Raw genomic sequence first — 19,715 nt, 5'->3', positions numbered from 1 at the left:
AAGAGATTTGAGCTTTTCAAGAGGTGATTTCTCTTTCGCCATAGCTTGGTCAACTTCATCATGTGCTACTCACTTCTAAGCTCAAAGGTAGAAGCTGTGTTCTTAGAGACAACGTTTCACCTACTGCTGCTAGGAAGTCACTACACAACAACAAAACAAAACATCAATAACTTTCCTTAATATCTGTTACTGAAACGACGAATTAATTTTCTGGAATGACAAGAGTGACTTCCTCTGAATCAGGGCTTTGATAAAACGTGTGAAAAGCCTTTGTTCTGCAGCCATTGTCTATATTGAAGTGATTAAACAGTGACGTGATAAAGTATAAATGTTCGTAATGATATAACGATATCAAAGGCCAATTCTTTTGTCGATAGAAGCATGACGATATTAAAGACTAATGGCTGAAAACCAGATAAGTTTATTCGTTCCTATGACGAAATCTCTATGAGAATGAAAGTGCCGAATGGATTACACAGAGCGAATATCATTCTTAGATATTGCGATACGCTGCAATACATGAATTAGGTTCGTTCATTGATGGAAAAGCGTTTCGCGCTAATGAAGCAAATGAAGATAGGTTATGTAAAGATATTCATGCGTCCTAAAACTGTTATTCTTTCTTTAAATTCCTTGTCCCTTGTATTTTGCTTATAATTCATTCACTATTGTTGGGAAAGATCCAACATAATTTAACTTAGATATACTTTATAAGTTAGAATTTGAGTTATTTAAAGAAATCTTATTACTTTTAAATTAGCATACATATTATGAAAATCAATCTTATTTCTTATAAGTTAGAATACGTGTTACGTGTTATTACTTTTAAATTAGAATACATGTTAGGAAAGTAAGTCTTATTACTTTAGATTAAAATACATGTTAAGAAAGTAAATCTTATTACTTTTAAATTAGAATACATGTTAGGAAAATAAATCTTGTTACTTTTACATTACAATACATGTTAGGAAAGTAAATCTCATTACTTTCAGATTAGAATATATGTTAAGAAAGTAAATCTTATTACTTTTAAATCAGAATACATGTTAGGAAAATAAATCTTATTACTTTTGAACTAAAATACTTTTTATGAAAATATATCTTATTACTTTTAAATTTGGAAACATGATATGAAAATAAATTTTATTCTTATAATGTAAACAGCTTGAAGAGCAATCTTATCATTAAAATAAATTATTTTGCTATACAAAATTATTACAGGTTGTTTTAAACATCATATAGAACTTAGAATTATTGATTACTAGTGTTAATTGCTATACACCCTATCCCAACTAAATACATTCACAGTGCCGGCAGCTCTCAGCAAAAATTTGATGTTTATGATTTTTGAAAGCAATCTATAGTAATTGGGTTGAGCAAAGTGAGCACCTTTTGAGTTTATTGAAAAATTTTATTAGTATCAATTTAGAGCATGTATTATGAACATAAATTTTTATTAGTATTAAATTAGAATACATATTATGAAAATAAATGTTACTGTTTTTTTTAGTATTTTAGGGCTAAACTTGTTGGATTTGGTTTGGGAAATATTTATATATTAGTAAACCATATAGTAAAAATAATATGTATTTTGGACAGTTAAATATTCTTGTGATGCTAACACCTAGCAGTAATGGCCTATTGCTTCCCGTGAAATCTATTGATTTCTTCACTTAGGTGAGTGATTACTGACGTCTTTCACCCAATATCGTCAGGACAATTGGGGATTTATCTGAAAGAAAGAAATAGCGGACTTCAGTCATGAGAACGAGCATCAACAGCTATGTACTGACTACAAACTCCATTATTTCATATCGCCATCTGGTTGGCTGGTTGCCAGACAATCATTTTATGTAGACGGAGGGAAATTTGCTCTACGTAGCTCTAAAGCAAAGGGACGAATGGAGATTAGAACAAGAATTCCTCGACAGTAGGACGTTTGAAGGAAACTTAATATTAGGATATTCTTAAGCAGAGGAGGTAGGCAATAGCTGTTGTTGATCTCATGCTGAGATCGGTGAGATCAGACGCCTGTTCCATTTGGCTAGCCTTGCTAGTTACTTCTGAGAATCTTCACTAGTCTGGACTATTGGTTGGACCTTCAAGTTCGTTCCACTAGGCGTGACCCTGAGATAAACCCTCGGTTGGGTTTTAAGCTACGCTCCATTCTATTATTGCTTTTGATATACTAATTCAATCCTACCCATTGATCCAACTGCCTAGAATATATAAATGGCGCAGAAGTTGTAAATCGGTAACGAAGGCTTCCTGGCTTCAGTAAAAATTTAGGAGAAGGTTAAAGATAAAGAGGTAGAACTGACAAGGGATTCTGAAGTACAGTACCTAGGTGTTAATTGTGGCTGGCTCCATGTTATCTGCGTCTTCTCGACGTGAAGAATGAGTCTAATGTAATTGCAGGACGGGGCTGACCAGACGGCTGTTCCATTTTGGTTAAAGCTGGCTCTGAGCACAAGGAAGAAAGAATTGCCTATCGTTTATTACATGAAGATTGCTAAGTTGAATACAGAAAAGCTTTATCATTCGATTACATGTGACTGCTCGCTTTATCTGTTACGCTTGTAACGGTAACGAAAGCTTCTTTTATATATAATGGAACAGAGGGTTTTATATCTCTTCACAATCTGAGTCAACATAAACAATTAGCTATGAAAATATGACTTAACAGCCGTAACTATTATTTGAAAACGAAACACTTTGTGTATATATATTATTTATACAATTTCTGACTCTTGTCATCAAAGATTTTGGGTTCTACGTTTTTATCAACACCATGTGTTATGGTTTGCGTTTTTGAAAGTTGACAATTTCTTACCACTACACTCACAAGAGAAAAAAACAGCGAAGTGCAACTGACCGTCGTCTTCTTCCTCTTAATGTTACTTTTTGTCGCTAGGTGGTAGTATTGTAGAAACAAAATACTGACGGAAAGCAATACTTTTAAAGACTTTATAGGGGGTCAAGAAAGATCACTGTACTTTAGCTCTCGATAATAGAATACAAATTTTTGCGCAAAATCGGAACACTTATGAACAAACAATTAGAAAAAAACTCTATGAGGGTTATATTTCTAAAGGTCCAGGTTTACTATACGGATCCACAGAATGTAAAATGTACAGAAAGATTTAGGCAAGTCTTTAATTTGCAAATTGTATGTCAAGAAAAGAACCCAACCAACCCCTGTGGGGCTTCTAACCCGTTCCTACTATTACTACTACTACTTATACTATGGATCCGTATAAAAAAATCTGCACATTTCTAAATTTTGAAAATTCTTTGCGGTATGAAAACATCAACGGAAAAGATATGTATCCCTGATATCAATCTTTCTTTTTAATGTTGGCTATCAATGTTATTATTATGGAAAAAGATGATAATTTGTCCCTTAAATGGAAAATATTTGAAATTTTACAATTTATTTTTTTCTGTTTTCAGGAGGTGGTATACTAACATCATTAAGAGAAGGTAGAAAATTTATTAAAGACAGAGGTAATTAGATTTTTTTTCTTTTTTTCTAAATAGAATGATAATAAGACTAGTTTTTAGTTAATCATTAATAGGTGCAGTCTTTTCTATACGAATTTGTCATCTGATACAATTTGTTTGCAACTTAAAAATGGCTGTTTTAATTTTTTGATGCATGCGAAATACATCTTGAAATGCATTCTTTTGTTTTGTTCCGTAGATCGAAGCCTCAAATGATAGGCTTTGATAATTAATTAAATAAGCTACTAATACTATATATAAACAAAAATTTGAGCAAACCTAAAAGTGGAACAAAACATTGCGATCTTATCCAATAATTAGTTTTTGGACCATTGGCTACAAAATTTTTGAACGGCCCCTAAAACGAGTTTTCGTAATTTCTACGGAATAAGGACATCATATTGAGTTAACCAATAGTTTGGGTTTGGCTACACTGTATGTAATTTTCCAGATATACGGCTTACAAGAAAATTTTTGAATGAAATATTGGATCTTTTGAGTCAATTATATCAGGGGCCACAACATTTTTGAACGGACCTTAATTCGAGTTTTCGTATTTTCTACGGAATATGCACATCACACTGAGTTAAGTAATAGTTTCGGTTTGACTACATTATATGTAGTTCTCCAGATATAAGGTCTACAAGAATTTTTTTTCTTTTTTTTACTGAAATTTATTGGATCTTTTGATCCAAACACACAGTTACAAGCCTTAAGAAAATTAAATCAAACTGATAATGAAAAGTAAACTTTATCATATAAAACGTTTTAGCAAGTAAATTCATTTTAAAATGTTAAACACAATTTAAGTCTACTAACTGTAACGATTTATCGATCTAGTTTATATATATGTAACAGAAAATAACTGCCACCCATTTTTTTTTGAATATTATTACAATAGTTTCCGTAATTTTAGTGGCGATAAAAGGTTGTAGGCAAAATTTCACCCTGTACTTTAAGATACTAATATGCAACATTAACCAGTAGTTAATAAAATAATATATCATGAAATATACAATTATTAAAATATCAAATTCCTTTAAGTATCAAAGCTTTAAACTACCAAAATATAATAGATTCTAATTTATTGCTTTTAGAAAAAAAAAAACAGTCGATATCTTACAATATAAATTTTCAGAGTACGTTTTAAAATTTCGTTTAAAAAAATTAATATCTAATATGTATAAAATATCAATAATAATAGTAATAATAAATTCTAATTTTTGCTGCTTATAATGGTGGTCACTCTTCAAAAAATTTGACAAGTTCATTGCAGAAATTATAATTCATCTATTTTCTACAGCCAAGAAAGCAGTAAAATTCTTAATTCCAGGTATGTGTTTTTTGTTTGTTTTTAATAGTAAAAATTTGTTCCACAATTTTTGTTATATGTATGATTACAATTTAGTAATTGAAATGTGAAATAGTAATCCTATTGGCCTCAATCACCTGTTTGAATTTTTTTAAAATGTTACAGGATAAGTTTTATTTAAATATTGCTACTACGCACTATCAAAGGCCGACAGTTCTTTCGAAGAAAGTTAAATAAAACATGGTGTTTTTCAGTAAAGCCAATCACTTCTAATCACTATGGACTAACTCTGCCTACGGACCATTTTGGTTCATGGTCCTTACAGTTGTATTTCGGGCATAAAACAAAATATGATTTTTTTAAATGTCCTAATGTTGCTGCTTCCTGAAAGAAGAAAATGTTCATCACTTATTTGTTTGTCTCCAAAAATATTTTATATGCAGAGTGAGCATAAACTATCATTATTCTGGATTAGATTCTGATAAAATCAAAGGCCGATTCAGTGATTTGTTCTTTCGGTTTCGCACAATTTTATGAAAATGGAGTAAAAACTTCTCTAACCTTGAGGTAACCCCTTCCTACCCCTACCCTACTTATCTCTATCTTGCTCTACTCTATCCTACTCTATTACACTATACCCTTTTAAAGCGGTCCTACTTATCCATGCGCACCTGGAGCATCGAAACCTAAAGAACAAATCACTTACTCAAAGAGTCAAAAAAGTGAATGGAATAGCCAAAGTAAAGACTTTCCTAATTTATTTTAAATTTTCAGGTGTTATTCGTTTGAAATTATTCAGGGAAGTTTTTACTTTCGTAATTTTTCGATTGAGTGATTTAAATTTTTTAGTTGTGGTTTTCGGTTGTATATGTTCTTGATTCGTTACTGGTATCGAGTCACATGATGACTTACTTTGATGGTTTTGTTAGGTTAGATTAGGAATGATTCCTACTGATACATAATGAGTTTTTTTTTTTTTTTTTGAGGAACTAGCTCCCTACAAATCGATTCATTGAACGATTGATTGAATGAAATGTAAAAATTTAAAATCTTGCCATCATAGGCGTCATTTCAGACTTCGCTTGGGGGGAGGGGCAAGACCACCACCGACATAAGACTTTCACGTTTTGTAGTAGTATATTACAAGACAATCGATTAAAGTATATGTACACCTCAAACTCTTAGAGGGTGTCAATTGCCCCCTCCTGGCCCTAAATGACGCCTCTGCTTGCCATTATTAATTTATTTGATATTATAATACATGTAATATCCAGGACGCCATGTCTTTCACATAAATTGTTAGGTAACACTTAGCTTTTGATACACGAAGAAGAAAAAAAGTAAAAGAATATATATTTTTCAAGATGGATTACAAACCAAGGATCTTATAAAATAAAGGATCTGCCCTTACAACAAAATCTTGAAGCCATACGTCACAGTTTCGCCACCCCTAGTCTGCCCACTCCGCCCAATAGGATTGCAATGTTTTGAGCCAACAATCATTGCGGAAATGAAAGTAGCCAATCAGACGATGGCAGAAACGAGAGTAGTCAACCAAACGTGCCGATGCTCGGTTGTTTTTTGGCTTCATCCATTTAATAGAATGGAGATACAATGGGCAGATCCTCTATTTATAACATCCTTGTTACACACGTTGAGATTTTGTCTTCATTGTAAAAACATAAGTTTTATATTTACAAAACGCCTTCACTGCATTTAGAAAGGCAAGAGAGAGTATGAAATACATTTAAATTGTTTGCCAAGGCAGTTAATTCTTTATCTGCAAAGTTTACTATAAGTTATTTATAGTTCTGTAATATTTCATTTCAGCCATTACCTACCAGGATACTATAATTTGTTCTAAAGTACGTTAAGATGACGGTAATGCATGAATAAGTATATAGTTAAGGGTTCCCAGCGGCCCACCTTATGATGTCTCCTATCCTCGTACCTTTGATATTGTAGATACGTACAAAAATGATAACTCCGCTATCAAAAGTGAGAGCGTAATGCTATTTGAATATCATAGGCACTTCGAGGAATAATTGTATAAAGCTTCTGTAAAGTATTGTCGTTCATGGTGAAGTTAGCGTTAGATTGTCACGGCCATTTTCTGAGTTGGAGGAATGTACCTGAGATATTACGAGTTCGAGCCTGCAGCCAATAGTTTTTAAGATGAATACAATATTCGTTCCCTACATAATTGAGTCACGGCTGTGGCCTACTCACCCGTAACGACAGTTAACAAGGAGATGTTCTATGTTTAATTCCTGTGCTACATTTACATTCTCACCTAAATGCTGAATGAGTTACAATTGGTTGTCTGTAGAAGTTTATACATCTTTGAGGTTTAGAAACAATTCAGGAGATACAGTACATCACGAATCTACGAGGGAACTACAGTCAGGAATTTTAAAAGGCTATTTGCGACATACTAGCACAACTTAAAACCTCAAGTCTAAGAGTCCAGTCTACTGCCTTCTGGTTGATGTAGAACACTGCTTGTATTGTGATGGAGGGGCGTGATTTTAACATCCGTATCTGCTTGTTTATACGCGTTGCCTTTAAAACACATGGAGTGTTCGTAATTATTATAGTTCGCGGTACATTCTCACCTTAACAAGTAGAGTATTATAATTTCTGCTTAGTAAAATGTGTGTAATTCGAGAATTGTCGTTGTGTTATTATTATGGTTAATCACTTAGGCTCAGTTACTGTTTTGTGGAAACAGTCTGCGATAAAATTCCTGTCTATATTTAAGTATGAATATCTACTATATTTATTATTTACTTTCAGGTTTATTAAATGTATACACATATGTTTAAAGTAGGAAATGGCCCACATAACCTACCAGTTTACCTAGTTTGACATTTTATCCTTTCTTATCACCTTTAAAAATTGCCAAAAAACATGCCAGACTGATCAAAATTTCATATATTAACTTCTAAAAGATTATTTGAACTCACATAAGTTTTTTACACTTATTCTTTACTAAGATTCGATAGGAAGCGGTCCACTTTTCATATATAAACTAGTTGTCTCGTTTATAAGCAACCATAAACAAAAGCGAATCGTTATTGCAAGCACAAAATGAAGAATACAAGCTTGAAATATAAAGTTTACATAAATCAACATTAATCAGTGTAACATTATAAATTATTTCTGGTTTTTCTTTCTCTTCGAACGAAGGTACAATTCAGAAGCAAATTTATTCTTAAGTCTGATATATACGGATCCAAAAATAGTATAAATAATCGAGAAAATATATTATTATTGCTTTCACTTGTTCACCTACCATTTTTTCCATCTATGTCTACCGCGTCCACGATATTTAATTCATGAAAGTCTTTAACAGATTTATGTTTTCTCAATGCCAAGTATAGCGTTCTTACGACCAGTGGTTCAAAAGAAACATATGATTACTAAATTTCCTTGTCTTACACACTCGGGCCAGAATTTTCAGTATTCGTTGCAAGGAAGCAAAATATTCACACTTCATCTTACATCAAGTCCTTTCATTATAAATTTTAGGTCCATCATCAATGTTAATATGTAATAATAATAATAAACTCTTTGCCTCCCCTCCATGGGATTTTTAATGAGAATATGAAAGTCTGAACCTACTGATGAGATACTACAATAATGATAATGTTAATTATCAGAATACTTTGCAATATAATGTGCATACATCATTAAATGATTCTTTTGTTTATTTTTACTTGTATCTACTGAAACATTGATGAGTCTTAAGCATCACAGGCTCTAATCTTGTATACAATGCAACACAAACGAATAATTGTATTCTTCTGTAAATTGTTTATTATTTTGAACATAATGAGCGTTTAATATGATTAAATGTTAACTGACTTTTTGATGAATATTTGTTACAGGAGCATCGATACCTGGGCTTGTTAACAACGTGATAAGAAGTACGTGAATATTTAACTTTTAATGAAATATTTAACAACATAATATTCAGTACAACTAAATGATACGACTAAGCTTACACAGTGTCAATGAATTCAATACAGCAAAATGATTTCGAGAGCCATTCATACTTTCAAATCATGATATCGATTTTACTTAACGTTAGCAAAGACAGATAAATATGTGGTTCTGTGCATTAGTGGATTTTCGTATTCGAGTAAATTTCGAGTAAATGACAATCAAGACCACACTATAAACTACTATTACGGAACTTCACTATTCTTCCAGTGTTATGTCTACATTTTTCGAACCTATAACTTTATCTAATGTAATATTAGGAAATATAAAAAGGAATCTTGGATATTTACAACTACTGTACCACAAGTAGAAGCAAATCAAATTTCATAATGTAGTATCACGATTAACTACAAAACATCAAACTGAAGCTACACAATAAATTACCATACAATTAAAAAAAACTTAAAACAATTTAAGAAAGTAACATCCGAACTTCTTCTTCTTAAATGTTTGCACTTTATAAGTTAATTTCAACTTATAAAGTAAACGCAGTTTATGCTAAAGTTAGTTATGCGTTTGTAAATACTTTGTCATGTGAATACTATTGTTTTACGCATGAGGAAGAAGAAGACAGAAGAGAATGAGGAAAGCCGAGAGGAGCTGACGGAAGGGAGAGAAAAGGTTTACAAGATAAATTGTAGTGAATATAATGGTTTTTATATTGGTGAAACGGGAAAAAAAACTGAGAGAAAGGTTAAACCAACATAAATATGACGTGAAATTAGAAAGAGAAAGAAATGATATTTTTAAAAACGTGAGGGTCACGGGACATAATATTAATTAGTGTGAGATTGAAGTGTTAGCACGAGAACAAAGGACGCGTTAATAAGAAAGTGAAAAGAGGCTAGATTTATTGAAAAAGAACAAAGCCATGTTATGAATTGGATTACCGGACCTAAAATTGACAAACAATGGGGCAAGTTCTTACAGAAACTTATTTATTAGTTGTTGTTTTTTTTTGCCGGACCAATGAGGGAAAGGGATTCATTGTGTTTACTTTCAATTTGGTCAACTTATATGATGATTGGTTGAGTCCGTTCTGACCAGCCAATCAGCGTTCGGAACTAGTTTCTAGGATTCTTTTCTATTTATACGCAATTCCCTCTTCTTTGTTACAGTGTCCGATGAAACCACAATATGTTCAGTTAGTTGGCGAAACTTTTACACATTTATTATTCTTAAATAAAAGTTGCTTTGTTCACATATTGGTATTTCTAGTTTAAGAATACTATTAACGACAAATCAAATATTAAAATGTGTGATTGATTACATGCTAAAAACTGAATAATTGTCTATTGCAAGTACTAGAAAATACGTGTGTTTGACACGAACATATTACTTCATTGGCGTATAGGTAGCCCCATCATTTCGGTTTTTCCTGTTTCGTTATTACTTATTCTTAAGGTCTTTTCAAAAACTACATTTTATGTGAAAATAAGATATGCACGAGTTTAAATATAAAATTGTATGAGTAAAATTTGAAAGACAAATAGAGTGTTTCACGTATGTCATTGTTGGTATTTGATACTTGGAACAAATTACATTCTTTAGACAAAACTATGGTCAGAAATATATATGTACGTAACACATAATAATGTGAAATTTGTGTGAGCATAAGGCAAGTATGTAATTCACAATTGAACAGGATTTAGCTTGATATTGCGTGACAAATCTATTCTTGGTTTGATGTTAAGCCTTGAAAAACATCGGAGTTAAGATGATTATTATTTTGGGTTTAACGTCCCGTTCAGCCGCGAGACTATATGAGACGTGGACCTACTGATTAACGTGGAATCCAAACCACATGAGCTCCCGCCGGGAATCGAACCCGCGTCTCTCACGCCAAAGGCGCGCACGCTAATAGTTTAGCCATGGAGGAGCTCCCGGAGTTAAGAAGAATCAACCATAATGAGGTAAGTATAGGTGATGAGTTTTTATTTAAATAATGCACGATTCAGCAAAGTAGCACATCTATCACCTACTCAGTGTACCGCTTTTATAACTATTCTGTAATATTCTTTCGTCCAATATTAACAATGACATTTCTCATTATTTCTGATTTGTCTACTCAATTACCTGCTTCTCTAGGATAAAATAAGAAAAAATATTAATATTTTCCATTAGTCAGTCATCTTTTATTATTACTAAAGTGATCTTAAATCGGTAGATACAAAGAAAATATAATTTAAAAATCAGAAAATAATAACTAATCTATATAAATAAAAAAATATTACTATTGTGGACTGAATATGGATTTAAACGGAATCAGAAATGTGACTGTTCATCTACAGATTCGGCACTAATATCGGTCATTTTCGATATTTTTTATCTCTCTTTGCCTCCCTTAAGTTGCAGGGCAGAATTTCGATTTAAACGACATCCAAAGTATCACTGTTCATCTCAGAGACCCCTAAAACTATGAATTCGACACTAATATTGGACTAAAATCAAGGCACAAAATACCTTGGGTTCGAGAGAAAACTGGTATTTCTTGGAACCAGTTTTATCTTAACAATCTCAAGCAGGTACGACATAGGTGGGTATTTGGAGTAACGCTAATCCCTTGGTGACTGTAAGTACAATACCAAAATGCAGAATGTTCCGGTGAGTAACGTTACTCATTGTAACGTAATTCAAAGCGTACTATTTTAAAAGTTACACTGACTAATAACGTTATTAACTAGGTGCAGAAATGGGTTACAAAATAGTAACCGTAACAGATAACGAACTGTAAATATTGCACATTTCGTTAAGTTATCCACCCTTGATATTGGTCATTTTTGATAATTTTAAAATATATTTCCATTACATCCCTAAGTTGCATCGTCAAAGTGAAATGAGAAAAGGATTTCAGGCCCGAATCTAATCTATGTTGAAAATTTCATCAAGATCGATCGAATGATTCACGAGTTATTAAGTCACAAATACATCAACTTACATTTTCAGTTTTTTTAAATATAACTCCTCCTTCCCTCTCCCCCACTTTGCGTCGTCAAAGTGAAATGATTAAAAGCATCCCAGGTCCGAACCTTAGCTATATTCAAAATTTGGTCGAGAGTTAGTCAGGTGGTTCAAGAGTTATTAAATCACAAACATAGTCACTTTCGTTTTTATATACCGCATTGATTTTTGTATATCTCCTCCTCCTCCGCTAACCCCTTAAGTTCTACCGTCAAAGTGAAATAACAAAATCCATGTCAAGTCCGAATCTGATAATATTGAAAATTTGATCGAGATCGGTCCGGTTGTTTAAGAGATTAAGAGTCACAAACATATTGTCTTTCAATTTTATAATATAGATTAAAAGGCTTAAAAATTGCTCCACAAACTGTAAGTTGACCTTGAAAATAATTATCTTTTTCTAATATGATGTAAAATATACAATTATTAACCAATTGCATGCAAACTATGTAACATTTTCTTTCTACTAATAATTTCTGAATATTAGTTTATTTTTAATGTTTTCAAGCTTTTCTTTCCAATACCTGTAGGTATCAAACGGATCCCCGTCTTACTGCTAGGGGGTTCTGCCTCTCTTTTAGTGCCTAAGCCCTCGGAGAAACTTAGCCATTATGAAGAAATAACCTATGAAGAGATATACTCAGACTAGTTGACTAGAACATTTCCTCTGTATGAAGTTCACTACCTGCTGACAGGATCCTGTTTATTTCTATACTTTTCTTTGATTGGGTACCCATTTCAATGAAATAAATTATACTTTGTATGCCTTTTTTATACTATTGATGTAAATACAAGATTTGCAAACAATATATTTTTCCTGAGTTTTTTATAAATTTTCATTTCTAGCTGTACAATCACCTTCAACTTTTTTAGAAATAATACATTTTATTAATCAGATCAACTTTGGACATTAGATATTATGATAAATAAACTTTCAATTTTAGAGAAGAATTTTCTTAAATTTTAACACGACTGTGTTTCAAAGCTTAAACAAGACGGTGATGATGATAATGAACAGGAGGATAGAATGAATGTTGTCGGAAAAAAAGACAGAATCTCGAGGAAAATCCACGCACAGGACGTTTTTCCACTAAAAAGCTCTCTTGTGCGAGCTGGAATCGAACAAGAGACCTCACCGACCAGAAATGAGGGATCTACCACTGAGCTACTGCAGAAGAAAACGGAAATATATGAGTGGTTTGAGTGCTCACCTCATGTCCCTGGTTTTAAGATCATGAAACTCAACTTCCACTAAAAATTTATTCATTTTGTCCTAGCTGTGTCTCTGCTTTTAAAATCATACTTTCAACAGCCTCTCACTTACGGATTACACAATACTTTGACTTAAATAGCAAATGGACCCATGAAATGCAGTGATGAAATTATCACGATATAGTTTCCTCATGGCATACTACACACTGCAGAAATTACTGGAATTTTGGTGTGGGAAGTTGTAGTTAACCAAGGAATTATGTGAACTGCTACAGTCACGCCAGGTTTTACTACATTTAATACCTCATAACTTTTGAACCTACCTCCAACTATCCGAGTATAGTGTATACCAGGATATACACCACTGCTGGAAGACTATTCTCCTTCTGTTAGATGGATTTATATATGATAAAGACGCTCAAAGAAAATTTATCTGGGTCCATCATAAAATATACTACGTATGATGAGTACCTTATGCCTTATAACCTCACTGCCACCTATCCGAGGATGGAGTTGAAACCAGAATACGCCTGTTTCTCTGAAGATAATTGTCATCCTAGTAATTAGAGTTTCAAATTATGAGTAATTCAAAGAACCTCTCCTGTGTTGACTAGGTACAGATGGTGATCAGAAAAATGGAAACACCTGAACGAAATTGCAACTTACCAGATTAATATGGTGTCGGGCCACCTTTCGCCTTCAGAGCAGCCTTGATGTGACGTGAGATAGAGGTCGTGAATGGTAGCAAGTGGAATTTTACACCATTCCTCGTGCAGGGCATCGGCCAGTTCTGTGAGAGAGGATGGAGGTGGATATCGTCACCGGAGTCGTGTTTCCAAGACGGACCACAGATGTTCAATTATGTTGAGATCTGGGGATTGGGCGGGTCAGGGGAGGTGTTGAACTTCATCCCGATGTTCCTCAAACCACGCTGCAACAACACCAGCTGTGTGAATGGGTGCATTATCATCCTGGAAGATAGCGTCATTGTTCAGGAACAACATCCGGACCATAGGATGCAAGTGGTCTCCTAAAATTGCGACATAATCGTTGGCAGTGATTCGTCCGCTAAGTGTGACCACAGGACCCAATGAAAACCATGATATGGCGGCCTACAGCATCACCGAGCCGCCACCATGTTTCACAGTTGGGCGGAGACACTGCAGATCATAAGCTTCTTTGGGCGTTCTCCACACATAAACACGGTCCGTGGTTGGGAATAGGGTGAAGGATGACTCATCCGACCATATCACACGTTTCCAGTCTTCAACGGTCCAAGTTGCATGGTCGCGGCACCATTTGCGGCGTGCGAAAGCGTTATGGTCCCTGATGAGCGGTTTGGCCCGTCCAACACGACCCCGTAAGTTCATGTCATGTAATTCGCGGCGGACTGTGATTGTCAAAACAGGGTGGGGGAGGTGCTGATTGAGTTCCTCCGTCACTTGCTCCACAGTGGCACGACGGTTCTGCGTGACAATGCGCTTTAATACCCGGCGTGATCTGTCACTCATGATTTTCTTCCGCCCACTGTTCCGCTTCCTCGATGTGGTTTTCCCGTGTGTTGTGTAGGCCGTCATCACCTTCGACACTGTCCCACGCGACACACCTAACATAGTAGCCACTGTCGTCACACTCACTCCACATAACCGCGCACCAACAATTTGCCCTCTTTGAAAATCTGAGAGGTCTCCCATTTTACACTATCTCCGTCTGCTGCAGCCACTGGACACTGCTGTTTCACTGCGCCTGACGTAGTATGGAGACCGACCTAACACCCACCACCAGCGGTCCAGCGCTGCGGGCGCCACGACACCACTGCCAACCCATGCATCTGATGTGTTGCCAACTACAGGTGTTTCCATTTTTCTGATCACCATCTGTATTACTATGGTGGGTACTTTACACCTAATGACCCTATCGTCACCCATCTAAGTATAAGGTAATCAGGATACGCTTGATTTGTGGAGGACTATTTTCCCTTATCAGTTAGGGTTTGAGATGATAAGCATGGTAAACACTCTGGGTTGACTCTAGTTATTACTACGATGGGTACCTTATGCCTTACAGCCTACCTCCACCTATCCGAGGATAGAGTGTATACCAGGATATACATCATTGCTGGAAGACTATTGTCTTCTTGCTAGATAAATTTAAATATGGTAAAGACAATCAGAGCATCTTCCCTGGGTTGATTGCAGAATATATTATGATGGGCACCTTATTGCTTGATGAATCCATTGCCATTAATCCGAGGATATGGGAAATAATCATGATGTGCCTGACTCGTTGAAAATTATTTTCTCCTACCAGTTGGAGTTGCAAATTACGAGTAATTCAAAGACCTTCCCTCCCTGGCCTAGGCATTACTACGGTGAATAACTTATACCTGATGACCCCATCGCCACCCATCCAAGTATAGAATAATCAGGGTACGCTTGATTGGTGGAGTACTATTTTCCTTTACTAGTTAGGGTTTGAGGTGATAAATATGGTAAACACCATGGTCTCTACTTATGACTACGGTGGGTACCTTATGCCTTACAACTTACCGTCAATCATCCGAGGGTAGAGTTTATAATCGAGATACGTCAATTCGTGGTAGACTATTGTGTATCAGTTAGAATTTCAAATTATGAGCAATTCAAAGAACTTCTTTGTTACTTAGACATTACTACGGTGGGTACCTGACACCTAATTACCCCACCGCCACTCATCCAAGTATAGAATAATCAGTATACACTTGATTCGTGGAGGACTATTTCCCATTACCAGTTAGAGTTTAAGATGAGAAGGATGGTTGGCACCCTGAGTTGACTCTAGTCTTTACTACTGTGGTTACCTGATGCCTTACAATCCTACCGCCACCCGTCCGACGATAGAGTGGATAATCAAGATACGATTAATTTGTGGAAGACCACTATCTTCCTATCGGTTAGATTTTGACGTAAGTGAACTCATAACACCTCTCATTGGTTGAACTCAGGCTTTATTGTGTGGAGTACCCTATACATTGTTATCCCACCGCCACACTTCCGAGGATGGAGTAAATAACTACACTATGCCTGGTTTGCAGAAGACTACTATCAATATCCACAAGAAATCTCATCATTTCTAGTGTGGTCGCTAGCATTCTTCCGAAGAGGCGTAGTGAGGTACACGTATTGCACTATTGGCTCAAGTCAATCCTCCTATTACTTCAACTAATGGAGGAAACTCTTCTAGTGAATGGAGAACATCGTTTGTGGTTCATGGTAACGCATTCAATCTCTACGTAGCAGTACACATAAACACGCCCCAGGAGTTATTTCAGGTAGTTCGAAAGTGCTGTGTGCTGACTTGAGAGAGAACGGTTATTGTGTTAATACGTGATCATATAGCTTCGCAAATTATGGACATTTGGGAGGACTACATTTGTTCCGTTACCGTCATTTGCTATTGAAATAGCTGCTTGAATAAAAGGTGTATGGTAAAAGGTTGTCAGCATGTCAAAAAATGCATCAATGTTATGTTCAATCTCAACAAAACGGGTACTCTACTGTTCTTGTGTCCTCCAATATTGGGGATTAGATATCGGAGGCTCTGTTGTACTCCTACGTGGTGCAAAAAGTAGTTTCTTATTGCGACGTAAGAATTTAGTATCTCAAAGAACAATAGTAAGAGAAGTAGGATATTCCGCGGCGGGTAATTGCTCAAAATTTTTATCTGGGAAAGAAGCATAAGTCTTAAACTCATATGCTCCGTTCCTCACATATCACATATCAGGATCAGGTACGAACACCATCTTCCAGTCGACAGATGAAAGTTTATTGTGGCTCTGGACTAGGCATGGTTGTGTCTGTCGGAATGTTATAAAAATTGGCCATCTGTCGTTCCCGTGATTTATGAGGTCGTTCTTACTGGAACATGAGTGTGCGGAAAGCTGTCAACATGGCTTTATGGTTATGGTTGTTAGTGTATAATTCTATGATATTACTCCCAACATCGTCACGATTTGATCACAAACCGGCCGAGTTCAACTCAATCGTGAAGCTTCCTGAATTCAAAAGGGGGTTCGAGTTCTGACCCTGCCTAACTCATGTTATGGCAGAGGTATCATGTCCATTAACGGATCTAATCATACATAGAATTAGCCCATTTGGAATTGGGACGCAACTCTCTCCTTCCGGAAGAGCTATGGGCAATACTTGACGTAAACACACACTTTATAAAATACAACAGTTAACAACCAATTGTTAAATTAATATAACATAACTAGTTGATATGTTCAGTAATCATAAACAAACAACTTACAGCAAACTTAGGCAGAAAAATAAGGTGTTAATCTTACAACAAATTGTCAGGAACTCTGAAAAATATTGAAGTTTCGTTGCGTAGGTACTTCTCCTTTGCTTGCATACTTCTTCCGAGGTATGTTTTGAGATATCGGCCAGCTTCCTCAAGCTACGGTGGACACTCCAACTGGGCAAGAATACGAGTAAAATTACGTTGTCAAATCTATATTTCGGTGTGATCATGTAGCTAAGATGAAAACAGCTTAATCAAATTTACGTCGCACTTGTAGTGTTTTGAAGTTTATCAAAGCGTCAAACATTACATACTAAAAATATAGGGAAACAGTTAGATAATATTTTATAATAGGAAGGTTGCTATTCGATGTTCTTCATTTCCTACGCAAAGGAAATAAACTTTTAAAATAATATGATCTACATGCAACAGTACGTTCAAGCTAATTTGCATATTCTTCAAGAAATAACAAAATATATGTCTGTAATAAAAACGGAAATGGACCAAATATACGTAATCTTTGACGGATCAGTAAATATATTCTTATTATAATTAATCATAGCAGCCACGTTATGGTGATTATCATTGCCAATTACTTAGTTCATTATTATCCATAAAGATAAGAAGAAAGTTCCTGTGTAGTTTTCTCAATTTATCTAGCAATTCTTGAGTACAGTATTCTACTTACTATGATATTTTCACAAATTCATACAACCATAATTACCAACAGGGCCGTGCGGTGGAAAATCAGCGCCCGGGGCGAGAGTATACGACTTCGCCCCCATACATATATTCCAAACAATTTTTCGTATCTTTTTCTCCTGAATTTTTCGCCCCTCTTACTTCGGCGCCCGGGGACCTCGACCCGCTTGCCCGCCTCCCTACGGCACGGCTCTGATTACTAACTCCTTTATATGTCATTTCAAACTGTTGTTCCGCGAAGACACACAAGATACTTTTGCTACTGATCATTCCTACATAAACCAGACCAGATACTTTTATTAATTAATGTAAAAAAAATCAACCAAAATCTTTGTAATATGTTTGTACAGTCAGCAAGAAAAATTTTTTTCCGTTTGGTAAAATTTATTTTGCGAATAATGGTAATATGGCTGAATCGTACAGAAAACTTCATTGTTTTTAATTTACTGAAAACTGTACTTAAATTGTCTTTCCATTCTGAAGTTATTTACGAAACTAATTTCATCAAACGAAATGAACTTTTTGTCAGTGACTGTACAACTGTTGAATTATGTCTGTCACAAATATTGTAGAAAAGTAATAGTACTAGAAATTATTAATTGAAGTCTCTATTTTCAAGAAGCATTTCAAGTATTGGCATCATTGAATGGCTATCAATTACATTAAAGCAAATACAAATGTATATTACGAAGACTCTTCCCGCTGATTTAGTCTAGGTATCGCGCGCCTTCGCTGCACAGAGTCCCGGGTTCGGTTTGACGCGAGAGCATTTGAAAGCATTATGTGATTTGTATTCCACCTTAAATTCTAGGACTACTGTCCTTTCTTTCTATCCTCAACTATAGGTTGGTGGACAACATGGAAATTTTAAATTTTTTGTCTTCTTGGGAGAGCTGTTTTATATTTTGATAAGGTCTCTTCTTCGTAACGGCATCTAGATATTCTATCCTAGGTCTTCCTCTTCCTTCTTTCCCTTCTGCCTTTCCTTCTATCAACACGGTGATCCAATCGGAGTACCGAATAAAATGGCGAAGCATGCTGTTTCTTCTTTTTCCTATTATCTTCAATGATCTGTCGTCCTTCATTAGCTTCCTTTAGTGCGTCTTCATTCCCTTTTCTTTCGGTCCATGACAGCGCAGCATTCTGCGCCAACACTACATTTCAAATGCTTCCAGCTTGGATATTTCAGCTTTTCTCAAACGCCACACTGCATACCAGGGTCTTAATAAATCGGTTTCGAACGTCCCCTGTTACGTTGTAATAGTAAGGAAAAGACGCATAAAGATACATTGCAGAACCTTAAATATGTCCACTTTTTTTTTTTTTTTATAGTGTTGACTGAATATTAAATATCCCGGCGGGAGCTCATGTAGTTCGGATTCCACGTTAATCAGTAGGCCCACGTCTCATATAGCCTCGCTGCTAAAAGGGACGCTAAACTTAAATCAAATGAATATTAAATACTCTAAGCATGTACAAGTTAGAAAATGATACTAATCCTCAAGAATAAATCAAATTAGTGTTAACTTTATCTTAAAAGAAATCTACGGATATTTAAAATTCTAAGATACATAAATATTTCGTATGTTAAATACATTTCCGTAGTCATTTGAACCACAATATTCAACTCACATTCTAAACTGAATCTGATAAAAATCTTTATAACTTCTAATAGCCATGATACTTAATCATTTTCAGCAATGAATACTTTGGTACATATTGGACTTCGTTTATA

At 35.0% G+C, this 19,715-nt stretch overlaps 1 protein-coding gene across 2 annotated transcripts in view; it reads left to right on the top strand.

The window, feature by feature from the left end:
• Positions 1–19,715, top strand: part of LOC145683741 (uncharacterized) — a 179,973-nt gene that overhangs the window by 85,227 nt on the left and 75,031 nt on the right. For both annotated transcript variants that reach the window (XM_081755271.1, XM_081755272.1), the window contains exon 4: positions 3,454–3,507. In XM_081755271.1, the coding sequence (XP_081611397.1) occupies positions 3,454–3,507 (54 nt within the window). The remainder of the gene's footprint in view (positions 1–3,453; positions 3,508–19,715) is intronic.

Source organism: Thermobia domestica, chromosome 4, assembly GCF_964235325.1.
Source record: "Thermobia domestica chromosome 4, izTheDome1.hap1.1, whole genome shotgun sequence".
Taxonomy (NCBI): Eukaryota; Metazoa; Arthropoda; class Insecta; order Zygentoma; family Lepismatidae; genus Thermobia; species Thermobia domestica.
This window is presented reverse-complemented; position numbering and strand designations above follow the sequence as displayed.